This window comes from Buteo buteo, chromosome 2, assembly GCF_964188355.1.
Source record: "Buteo buteo chromosome 2, bButBut1.hap1.1, whole genome shotgun sequence".
NCBI lineage: Eukaryota > Metazoa > Chordata > Aves > Accipitriformes > Accipitridae > Buteo > Buteo buteo.
Window position 1 is genome coordinate 21,422,623 of NC_134172.1, and position 12,614 is coordinate 21,435,236.

At 38.7% G+C, this 12,614-nt stretch overlaps 1 protein-coding gene across 8 annotated transcripts in view; it reads left to right on the forward strand.

Moving 5' to 3' along the window:
* Positions 1-12,614, forward strand: part of NEBL (nebulette) — a 275,776-nt gene that overhangs the window by 197,693 nt on the left and 65,469 nt on the right. For 6 of the 8 annotated variants that reach the window (XM_075047916.1, XM_075047851.1, XM_075047870.1 and 3 more), the window contains 2 exons: positions 5,304-5,405; positions 6,980-7,081. The exons of the other annotated variants lie outside the window; for them this stretch is intronic. In XM_075047916.1, the coding sequence (XP_074904017.1) occupies positions 5,304-5,405; positions 6,980-7,081 (204 nt within the window). The remainder of the gene's footprint in view (positions 1-5,303; positions 5,406-6,979; positions 7,082-12,614) is intronic. 8 annotated transcript variants of the gene reach the window in all.

Below are 12,614 nucleotides of genomic sequence, written 5' to 3' on the forward strand. Positions count from 1 at the left end.
CATCTAATAGGATTAGGATGTGTTTAAGACTATTTACTCAGCCTTAAAATAAGGCTGACATTTATACTCAACTCTGTGAAATGTGCAATTTCCTTTAAAAATTAAGACTGTATTCAACTTACAATACATTTGTGCTGACATTTTGAAACTGTCATGTGCTGTAGGCCTTCACACCGCTTTGAATATCATTAACATGCTCTGTAAGTGTGGGCTGAAGCTGCGTAATAGGGAAATACTGTAAAATCTCCTGAACAATGTGATCATGTATAAGAAAAACATTTTTCTCTTCTTCATACTTAGACTGAAGAAAATTGCTCTCAAAAGAACAAAAGTGACTTTTTTAATGATAGGGAATTTACTTGAAAAATAATTTAAATACTACCTAATGCTTGAAGGAAAGCACGTTTATCCAAACCAGAGTACTTTTCTCTATAAATTGTGTTTGTGTTTTGTGAAGTGAATGTTAATGATGTGACTTTGGCACACAAAGGCATTTGGAGAAAAGTGAAGTAGGGACCATCAGCCTACTTTATGTCTGTGCTTGGCTGATGTCATTTAGCTCATCTGGAAGTTTCCAAACTTGGGACCAAAATTAGGTGGTGGCCCTTAGAAAACCATCAGGTCACAAAATAGTGGTTTGGCTTATGTGTAGCTGAGGATCACATGGGTGGAAGAAAGTAATTGAACAGTGAAATGACGTGACAATTAAGTTTCTAAAGCAAAGCAAACACTTGCTGCATTGTGCCTGGGTAGAAGCTGCACATAGCATTTGATGAAGGTACTCAAAGCTGTGGATCATAGTTTTGTCTGTTCCATGACCTGGTCCATCACTGGGCATTATGAATAGCAAAAAAATGTTAAGTATTTGTACAGCAATTTATATGTTCTACTTGGTTAAAATTACTGATTCTCCTTACAGCATTACATTGTATGAAATAAGGGAGTGGTGTTTTGATTTTACAAATAAGAAAACTTGCAATGGACTCATCTGTGGACATTTAAAAGGCAGTTTGCAGATCTGAGGTTGGAGTCCTGGTATCTTTTCTCTTACGCATGTGTATGAAACAGTGCTGCTTTTAAAATGTTAGTTGACAGTTGGGCAAACTTTTGATGTATATGTGTGCTTTTTGCAGTCCATGTGACATCAGTAGTGGTAATTTATAATGTTTCACTGACCATCTAAATTTGAATATGTAAGAAGTCTGTATTGTCTTAGGAGTAAGCTTTTTGTTCATGTTCAGGATATTGTGCAATCACAATCCACACAGACAAAATGTACATTCTTTCTGATAAGACCAAATCAGTGGATCTTAAACCTGATGTGCTTGAACACCATCAATAACATACCAAAATGTCGATGTTTCTTTTGATGCAGATCATGTTAATTCAAGCTTCTCCTGGCTCTCTGTTCAGCATCTGCATTAGAAAAATCACCTTTCACTGACTAACTTTCTGCTGACAGTGGTTGTCAACAGCAGGTCCCCCTGGACCACTTCCAACTGGTGCTGAAAATGATGTGTTTACTCCTGATGTAATTGGGACCAATCAATTTTCAAGCCCATTACTGGAAAGGATGACTGCATCAATCTGTAATGGGCCAGAAATGTGTTTGTCTCTTCTACACGAGCTGGGAAACAGTTTTCAACACCATTTGAGTGGGGATCAGAAAAGCTGTTGCCAATGATGATTGTCACCAGCTAGTCATTTTCTTAGTGCTGATGGACCCCAAAGTGCAGATGAGAGAAAAGGGGGCAGAGACACAGCTGACAGGCCATTAGTTAGTGGACTTGCAGCTCTTAGAAAATACTAAGCAGGGATGAACAGTTAGAGACAAACTCTCTTCCAGGTAGGTGTGCCCAGCTCCTTGCTGACTTCCGTGTGTGCATCTCAGGAGGGTGAAATGTGTTCACAGCTGTTTGTGCTTATTTTAATAATTTATTACCTATAGCTTGGAACAGTTTTGAAATTGGAATAGAGGACAAGACAAAAGATTGCAGGAAAAGTCTAAGTCCTTTAAGCCTCTGTGGGCTTGGGTCACCATGTAGCAGAAGTTTCTGTTTGTTGATTGACAACCTGAAATGTTTTGCAGCATTGTTAGAAATCTGTTTACTTTGCAGCATTGCACTGCATTCCAATGCACTGGCACTGTCATGAAAGGTGAAGCGTCTTCAGGACCCTCAGCTGGAGTAAATAGACTGGCATGTTTATCCGCAGTGGACCTTATGCCTTTTTATAAGAGCTGGAGGTTTGGCCCTATTAAAATTAGTCTACTAATTATCAGCAAGCACTGAATATTTTCCAAGCTTTGCAAAAACTACTGGCAATTCAGAGTATGTAATCACATTTGGGATTAAAGATGAGAAATGGCTTTTGTTCAGATTATAATTGTTTTTTAAAAATACTCAACATTGTAACCACTTTTTATTGTAATTTCAAATTGGCGTAGAAAAACACTTTAAATTTAGTTAGTATTTGTAATTTATTATTTGCAACTTCAAAACTAGAGATGGTACAATTTTTTTCCCTTTTTGTCCCTGTTTCTTTCTCACTTGCATTTCCCACTGGTCTGCTGTAACTCTCCATTTAGGTCTTTCACTGCTCTTAAGTTGTCAGTATCTCAGTTACTTTTTCCTATGCAAAAGCCAGTTTGAGCAGGTGTTTCATAGACCTGTGGTCCTCATAAACAGGAGCAATTCTTGAGCTTTGGTGATGTTTTCTGGTAGAGCCTGAGCAACCCTTTGAAGAGAAGATTGAGTAAGGGCATTGTGTAATGCCTGGAGGTTCCATTCAGGGTTTGAGCCTCTTGGTAAGGGTCTGAACCAACACAGGAGAAAAGATGTCCCCTTCCCTGGGTGCTTCTGCTGTTTCCTCTCTTTTGTGCTTGACCAGACTTTGTTTTCTTGTCTCCCCTTTCATAGGCTTCTCTACTTTCCATCTTCTTGGTGTCCATGGGTGCACACACCAAGCTGGTTGCTTTGCTCTGTCTACATCTGTTCCCCTGCTCTCTTGGAATAGCTCTGGTTTTACTGTTCTAACATAGTACTATTAAAAAAAAAAATAAAAATCACTAGATGGAACAGAATAGCAGCTGTGTAATAGAGGCCAGCACACTGTCCCAATGGGAAAGGGTCAGCATCCAGGGATTGAGGTTATTCAGGAAATGGGAAACATATTTTTTCTTTCTTTGGCCTACCTCTGACAAACTACTGTTCTGCTGCATAACATTTTTATTCTCACCGGAGTATGACAAGCTGCAGAATGGAGCAAATATATATTGCAGACATTTGTAAAATGCTAGATGACTTTCCCTCAGACATAAGTAATAGGTATACTGGTCTAGGTGCAGGAAGAATAATAATTCACTCAGGGAAAGCTATAGCAATTGGCCTTGCATCTAATATAATTGGAAATGGTGAAATATAAAGGACTGTCGCTGTCTTCCCCCCCCCCCCCCCAAATTAACCACAATCCATTATTTCATGTACTATATGATCATGTCATTTGGGAGCAATAAGTGACCACATTTCCTCAACTTTTATCACCACTATTCTTGATTCTGTGTTGTTAAATTCACTCCATTCCTAATTTCTATTTTGAGCACATATGCTGGCCTTTAATTTGCAATTTACATGGATGATAGGGTGCTATTCAGAAACCTGTTTCTGCTGCCTATGTGGTTTTCACCTCACCTCATGTGGTCATTAGGATGAACAGCATATAATTAACTAAATTCATGTAAAGCCCTGAATTGCAAATGCTTGTCTGTACATCTAGTTTCTTAAAAAAATAGAGGAAATCTAAACCTAACCAAAACAAAACTTCCAGTGGTTTAAACAAGCTGTAAGAATCAGTTTCTATTTTCTTGGTAGGTAATACTGTGGGCTGTATTCATCCAACCTATTTATTTATTTATTTTATCAGTGATTACACTTGTGTGTCACTCGTAGGTTAAAAATTGTAAGATCTATTTGTGGGCAAGCAGCCAACAGTGAAGCCTATTTAGCTTGTCTACTTAGCGAAGCCATATGGATGCAAAATTACTTTCCTGTTGCCTGTAAAATATTTGCCAAAAAGTAAGATTTTTTCTTTTCTTTTTACAGTAACATTTCTACAAATTATATTTGTCATTGAGTGCTGCAGTTTATGAACTTGTTGCATTGTACCCACAATGAAACTTTACATTGGAAATAGGAGCTAGCTGTGAAGGTTATAAGTGAAGCTTCAAGCTGAGGACTTTCTTGATGGTGAAATACTATCTTGAGAGGTTGATTAACTTTGTTAAACAACAGAAGAAAATCTAAAAGACTGTCCAGTAAATCAGGAATTATTCTGATACTTTCTATTTCCTGTAGACTTAACTTTATGTTCTCTTACTTTTTGATCGATACTTCAATTTGTCAGACACTTTTGAATACCAGGGATGATTTTCTTAATCATTCAGAATAATTCGGTAAGACAGCTCTTGGAAATTGGCTTAGATTGGCACATGTGCTACAGCAAGGGAGAGGAAAAAACCTACAGACCCTGAAGAGGGAGAAGAAGGATAACTTGTGGTCTCGGAGCTCTGTAACGTCCCTGAGGTCTATGCTGTTCCTGTGATTGCTTTGCTAACTGGAGAATGTTTGGACTCTCCTACCTGTGGTTTAGCCTTCTGGCCAAAGTTTTCTGAGCCTATTCATTATAATAGTGGCTTTTCCACAAACAGATTCTTGTACTCTACATGCTGGAACACTCAGCCTTCTTGTTCCCATGATTGTGTAAAGGAGCAGATAAGTGGAGTTGCGGGGAGTGGGGGCTGCTGAGGTGGAGTTGCATCATTGAATTACATACCAGATACATGGGTGCCTGTTACCGAGAAAGACATTCACTGTGGTAGAATTACAGTTTCTGTTCAGTGTAGCTGCAATCTGCTAGGCTGTGGTGCTCAGTATCATAGGGGGGTTAGTTTATATTAAAAAAGGGTACAGCATAGAAAAAAATGCTGTACTGTTAGAAGTCCTCTGAAATTTAATGATAAAACCTAATATTTGGGTCTTTGCAGTGCTTTCATTTTTTACTACGTTTCTAAGCAAAACCATTTTTCATTTTAATATTGTATTTTATGCTTGTGAATTTCTTCCTTATCCTGTTAACCTGTGTGTGGGTCTTACTAAATAATCCCTGTCAAGCAGGACTGTGTTGGAATAAATTAGGCAGAGTTCTGTTGAATTTGATGGCTGTGTTGATAGGTCATTCAAACTTATTTATAAACTTCAAATGTTTTTGTTTGTTTATTTTAAACAAAACTGTTTTTTGTTTGACAGGTATCCTATAAGAAGGATGTGCAAGATACTCATAGATACACTGAAGTGCTGAACAGGCCAGACATAAAGATAGCAACTGAGATAACAAAGATAATAAGTGATGTATGTTCTCCTGTTACTCTGTTTGTATTTTTGAGACACGTTATTTCATTTATTCCAATTTCAGTCAGATTGTTTAGAATGCTGCTGAAATTCTCAAATGTCACTAGCAGAAAACCTGCAACCCCAAATATGATATGGAGGTTTGATTAAAAAACCCCCAAACCCAACAAAAAAAACCCCTTGCCTGGTATGTTAGAAAGTTACAGGTTTCTTCTGTTTTGATGTTGACAGTATGACCTTTGCAATTATTGGTCATTGATCTAAAGAGAATGTTAAGCTTACTAAAGTTGGTTTTGTTTGAGCTTTATTCGTGATAACCATTCTCAAAATAAGTCATATGCTTGCATGCTATACTGCTCTTCAGAAGACACACCAAGCAGTTTTTCACCTCGGTACAAGAGAAGCTTGCATTGCAGGACTCCCTTTCCTCCTCCCATCTCGGCTGGCAGTGACAGGGAAATGCAATTCCCTGCTGTCCTTCTGAGAGCTGAGCAAACACGCTGCTTCTTGCATGGGGGCTTTCCTCCCTGAATTCCCCTCTCAAATTCTTTGCCTTCCCACCATGACATCTGCTAATGGATAGGTCAAGGAGCAGTTTGAGAAGCTGCAATGTGTGATGCAGTTTAATATTTTATTGTAGACAAGTCAAACAATATATAAAAAGCCCCGAGCCAAGATTTTAAGTAACTGCTAACAATTTAATGTGAGACTGACTAGGCACCTATGGAGACACAGTTCTAAGAGACCTGAGATTCACCTTTTGAATATTCAGGATTTTCTGAAGACCAAGAACTTCTACGAAGTCTTATGTTCAACACCCAAATTTACTAACTGCTGTTCAAGCCCCCTTTGAGTTAGAGTGGCTTTGCGACTTTTATTTCTCCCAGTCTGTTGTTATGACGTGTCCTTGCTGATTCACAGTGCCTGAGTAATGCAAGAAGCCTATTTTAGGCAATGGGTAATTTAGTTTGTGATATCGTAAAGCACCTATTGTTGATTCATCTGTGCTGTTTTCTAATGCACTGTGGAAAAAAATTGCAGCAATTTGCATGGGAGGCAGTTCAGCTGGAAAGATCGTGTAACATCAACCTTGTGGGACTAATTCTGCTCTGTTACACCAGTGCAACCTCACTGACATCCAGCAAGATTGCAGTGGTAAAATTAAGAGTGGAATGTGACCTTACACTTCAAAAAAGCTGCTCCTCAGCCTAGTTTTGTTTCAAGACTGTTTTCAGCTGCTACAAATAATCTTGTGTAAACTGCAGACCCTGTCATAAGAAGTGCTGAGCCACTGTAACTCATTCTGCCTTGACTGGGAGAACAATATTTCTCAGGCTTAAGCTATGCATTTTGTTAAAGTTAAATTTTGTGAATGCTGTGCATTGTGTTTTACAATAAATAAGTATTATGTTTTTAAGGAGCTGAAGCCTGAGAAGGTCTTTTTTTCAGAGCTGTTTAGAATAGTAGTGTCAATGCAGATCACTAAATGAGACTTTTTCTACCAGCTTTAATGCTTACATTTCTCTTGATAAAAGCAAACAATTTAATAGTGGTTCATATTAATTTTTTCTAAGGCTGAGTACAAGAAAGGAAGGAGAGAGATGAATAAGGAGCCTGCTGTACTTGGAAGACCAGATTTTGAACATGCTAAAGGAGTTTCAAAACTGTTAAGCCAAGTAAGATTCTCTGTCATTTTACAATGACTTCATTCAGATATCTCATTCCTAGTAATGCAAGAAAATATTTAGATTTTTAGATGATTATCTCTAATTGCATGAAGATTATGTTCTCAAACTTTTCATACAGTATTGCAATGACTGGTAAATTTAAGGTTCTTAGGAAACAGAATGTACATTTTTATGCAAAAACACAATGAACTTTGACTGTTACAGCTTGTCTCTTGTGGAGATGGTGTATATTTATACAGATTATCTAGGATTTCTAAAATATTAACTGTATGTAACTTAGAGGCAAATTTTGCTACTCATTCAGTTTGAGTGGAACCTTACCCTGTGATTAATCCCAATGAAGTAACTGGGGTCTTTTGTATAACTGCTTGCTAATGTGAGTAATGGGATCTGAATTTGGCCTGACGTGTAAACTACCCACCTTCCCTCCCCCTGAAACTGAACCTTTTATGTACTGCTTTCTGTTATCTATTAACCTAAAAAAAGAAAAAAAAAAAAAAGGAAGAAAAATGGAGGGATTACTTTAGTCCATAACTAAAAAGAAAGCTGAAAACACAAATATTCCCTCTTTTCCTCTTATGAGTCTTCTACGCATAGGACCTACACATAAGACTCTACTACAGATCAGCCTGACATCGTGAGAAAGGATTTTTGACTGCTGACTTGCTGGGTTTTCTTCTTTTTTTTTTTCTTTTCTCTTTTTTTCTGGAGTAGTTCTTTAACAGTGCCTTGCATAATCCTCGCTAGTAATCCTGTCAGGCTACACTTAGAGCTTTTGTAAACCCGGGAACAAATTCTGCCCTCCTGTAGGAGGAGGATAACGTACCTTGATTGGAGAAGGCCGTGTCAGCCTTCCCAGAACCAGAAAAAAACCCCAAGTATAATAGTGTATACACTAGAACAGTCTGAAAATCAGTGTTGTGTAACAAATACTTGTGATTTGGCTAGATAGTAAACGTCTTCCCTAGAACTAGCATAAAATGAGAATTATGTGTCATAGAGAACAAGCTGCAAAACAGTGCAGTGTCTGTTTGCAAGAGGTTGAGCTCCTTTTGCTGTCACCAAATGTTGTCCTTAGATATCTGCTGCATGATTTCCTGTTTCACACTGGACCATCATTAACTTTGAAACATTAATAATGTACAAAGGAAAAAGAAGAAAATACATGGGTTTTTTATTGCTTTGTTAATGATGTGTTCAGAATCAAAATTACTTTGTGTTTTCCAAATAGATTTTCTTCCATTTTGTAATGGATCATGTGCTCATTCCTCTGGTGATGGGCAAGTCTGCTAAGAGATTCTTTTGTGTTTAACATCACGCAGGCTTGGAAGTCAACCTGTGCTTCATGGGAAGAGCCAGTGCGATGCTGCTTAGACCTGGGTGTCACTTATAGGAAAGGGAGCTGTCTGCCATTTAGCAAACACCTTTAGTGGTTTTTAAAAGGGTTCATATCTAAATTTAGCATGTGGTATCCTTTATTTCTACTCGGTGGATGTCTACACGCTCCTTTCCTTGCAGCCCGTTTCAGAATCTAGGCTTGCAGCTGCCTGTTGTCACAAATGGGACCAAAGTGGATCCCTTTCCAATAGCCCTCTCCATCTCACTAAGACTGATACCCTTGAGGTTGTGGCCAACAAGCACAACAATCAAAAAATACCAGCTGGATCATGGGGTCCTGCAGGCTGGTGCTGAGCCAGCTGCATCATAGGCTTCATCAATGCACTTTTTATCTCGTTTTTGTTAGATGTGCTTTTCCTCTGGGACAATGCATGCTGCATCTGCAAAAGCTTTATAATAGAGTCTCTTCACCGCCAGGGACTGGGATGGCAGCAGTTCTAGTTGAGATTGTTCTGCAGAAGAGAGCATTTGGTGTGCAATTTTAACCTCTTTGGAGAGTCCAAATAGTGCAGAAGATGTGGCAGGAGGAGAGGAGCAGTTGACAAAATGTAGCTTGCTTACAGTTTATTTGTAAAGAAGATTCTTACTAAACCTTGGTGGTCCAAACTCTGCAGCCCCTGGGCCTGGATCCAAGTTCTGGGATCCTTCCTTCTCTTGTCCTCTCCTCAGTCTACACTGTTGTGGCTGCTTGCAGCCACGTACTTTTAGAAAGGGAGGCAGCACTTCAGCCTAACACTCTGCTACCAGCCATCTGCATGCAGCAGTGTGGAGGCTGTAAATACCAGGCTGCTTTCAGCAGAGGAGAGGTGCCCTCAGCAATTCTCCACCTCCTCTGAAGGGAAGGCAGTGGCCATGAGTTGTCTAATGTTTTTATATATTATTTGAATCATTATAACACTTAGACACACTGATCATAAATCAAGAGCACAGAAAAATGAAGATGACCCCTGTGTCCAAAGAGCAGGGTGGTGGGGCAGGATGAGGAATGCACCTGTGCTGTAGGAGAGGAAGAGCCCTAAATATGGGTCAGTTGTGTCAGTCCTCGTCATGCAAGGATCATGAAGCAGGCTTGTCACAATTACAAGATTTAAAAAATGGCAAAGTTAACGATCTCTTTATTGTCTCCAGACTTTCTGGCTTTTAGGGTTTCCATTTGTTTCTCAGCAAATGGGAGCATTATAAACTTTTTGTGCTGAAAGTTGATAATCTCCCTTAATAGCATGAATCTATAAGCTGCGACATACAGAGAAATATTAGTTATTTGACCCTCACAGTAAATTTGCGAAGTTGACAATTCTGATGGATGTAATGGGAAGAGAAGATGATAACATGTTTTAATGTGGTGCATATGGGTAGGTAATTTAGGGAGCATAGAGAACAGGAGCAAGAAGAGGTCAGGCAGTGTGGGTGTAACGAAGGGAGAAAGCAATCAAGGCAAGCAGGAAGGCAAACAAAGTGAAGAAAATAGTGTTAATGTTTGACTGGCACTCAAGGCTCTACAAAATCAGTGACCCCCCCCTTTTTTTTAATAAATTTTTAATTTAATAAAGCTTTTGACAACAGCAGCAGCAAAAATAATAGCTCCCAGGACTAGTTTATTTACCCACAGCACGTGGTAACCCCTTTCTGTTGATTTTAAACCAAATTTAAAACAGAAATGGTGTTAGCCCTTGTGAAAACATGAAGTTTGTTAATTTGCTGAATGTACATTGTATAATTTGTGTTATTTTTTTCGTATTTTTTATAAAAACAAGCTCTTGCTTATGTCTTCTTTATGTCTCCTAATGCATTTTATTAGCTTTTTCAAAGAGCTACTGATACCAAGTATTTCCCTTATGGTGTTCAATAATTGGTTTTATGATGAATAATTTTGGATATTCGTGTTTTATGCTGGATCTGGTGCTTATTGTTTCAGGGATAAAATTGTTAGAGGTAGAATATTTTTTAAAATCTAAAAAGAGCACAAGATTATCAGTAACAACACAAAGAGCCTAAGATTTTCTCAGTCTTTCTTTGCTTTAAATTCTGCTAGTGCTTTTAGCAATGAATATTTTAATTTAGATCTTTGTTTACGTTACATTTCCTTCAATATCTATGTGTTCTGACAGGTTTTTCTTTTTTTTAAATATGTTTTCATATGGTCATGAGGAAATGCTTTAGCTGCAAGCGTCTGCTTCATCCTGGGATCCCAGTGGTTGAATGATTCAATTTTTGTAGTTTCTTTGTAAATCTGAACAGTGGGTGATGTCATCCACTTCTGAAACTGAACACTCCCTGTGTGAACAGCTTTGAACTACAGATTTGATTTAGGAATGTTGCTGCAAAGCTTCAAAAGACACTGCTCTGTCCAGCTGCAATTCTGACTTTTATAGGTTTTGTGCAAGGCCGATGAGAGGTTTGTTTATCCAGGCCTTATTTAATTCCAGTTTGGTTTTTCAGGGATGTTGTTGTGTTAAAAGTCTGCGAAGTCTGCTCTTTCTTCAGCAACAATTAGAGAACAGCCTCCACTGGCTTTCTTTTAAACTAACCCCCACTCTCTAAAAAAATAAACAAACTTAACACTTAATTAAGATGGTAAATAAGTAGCCATCTTTTAAACCCTCATTAAAGTAAAACTTTTGGTTAATGATGAAATTTGTAAATAAGCTTCCACTAACAACTGTCATTTCTACTCCCACTTTTTGTTTGCTCTTCCACCTTATTATAGCATTGCCAAGACCTCCCCCCTTCAGATGCGTTAGAAATCATTGATGAAGTATTTTTCTTCCTTGTTTTTAATCAGAACCCTTTCTCTCGGGCATATTTTTCCCCTTTAAACTGCATTCATAACCTTCTCCTGTTCAAAAGAAGGATAAATACTGTGTGCGTTACTTCACAGTGACTCATCGATGGGCTTGCTCCTCTCTCTTCTCCCTCTCCCACCCCATGCTTGCTTTCAAAAGGGAGAAATAAACAGGAAAAACTGATAAAAGAGAAAGTGAATGTGTGTGTAGCTTTCAATGAGAGGAATCCCCTATGACAAGTCAGAGTTAAATTGCTTCTGGAAGTGCTCTTGAGGTACTGCCAGGGTCATCTGATATTATTGTGCGGCCTCCATTTTGCCCAAAAGCAACATGTACAGTGGTGAGAGCAAAGGCAATAGGCAGAGCAGCCAGATGAGGCAGCAGGGCCTAGAGGTACCGAGACATCCCTCACTGCAACAGGAACGATTACAGTCAGATTGGCGGGCGGTCTCCTTAAATTTGGGACCTTCCTGCACATCAGCATCGGGATGCACAGCCCTGTGAAGACTGGGTTCACTGGCTCCCCCTCTTTCCTTCAGCAGCAGTGATGTGATGTAAAGTGACACTAACCGGGGGTTTATTACTGGAATCTCTAGATTGAAATGTGTTGCTAAAAAAATCTTCTAAAAATGGCATAAAATGGCTGCAGCTGGAAGATGGCAAGCCAGTTGTGAGGAGAGGTCCCTTTGGCACTGGTGCTTTCACACTTAACAAGAATATCAAGGACCACGTTGTACATTCAGTCTGCGTGCACAGTTTGTGGCCATTTGTTGGCTGGGCAGAAGACAGCCTGCAGTAGTTGGATATTTAAACTCTTGTGCACGATGTTGTTATGTTGTGAGGTGATGTCCAAGGAGTAAACAACAATTTTGTTCACCATGCTGACTTGATCTCTGGTTTTGGAGGCTTTTTGAATCACATATTCCAGCACTGCCTGATTTTTATTAGAAGGCAAGTTTTGGATACACCTTTTAAAAGACAAATTCCCTCTGATTTATTCCTTTGCTGCTCGTACAGAATGTGGATATGCCTTTGACAAAGGCAGTGTCTTTGTATTCAGATATATATGCTTTTGCACTTGATCCAAAGCCAAGGCAAATATCAAACAATATGAACCAGATGAATCTACCAGAAGGCAATAGATATTCTTTTCTAGAGTTAGTGTGAAAGATTGTGAAGTTCATCATGTGTTCAGATAAAGTTTCTCTTTAAAAGTAACAATGTTTTACAATGTCCTTCCTTTGAAAAATTAATGTAAGTGGTGCAATCATAATGTAGTTCTTGAACATATACCGTTAGTTTCTGTTTGGGTGGCTTAGTTTTGGTTTCTTGTTATCCTG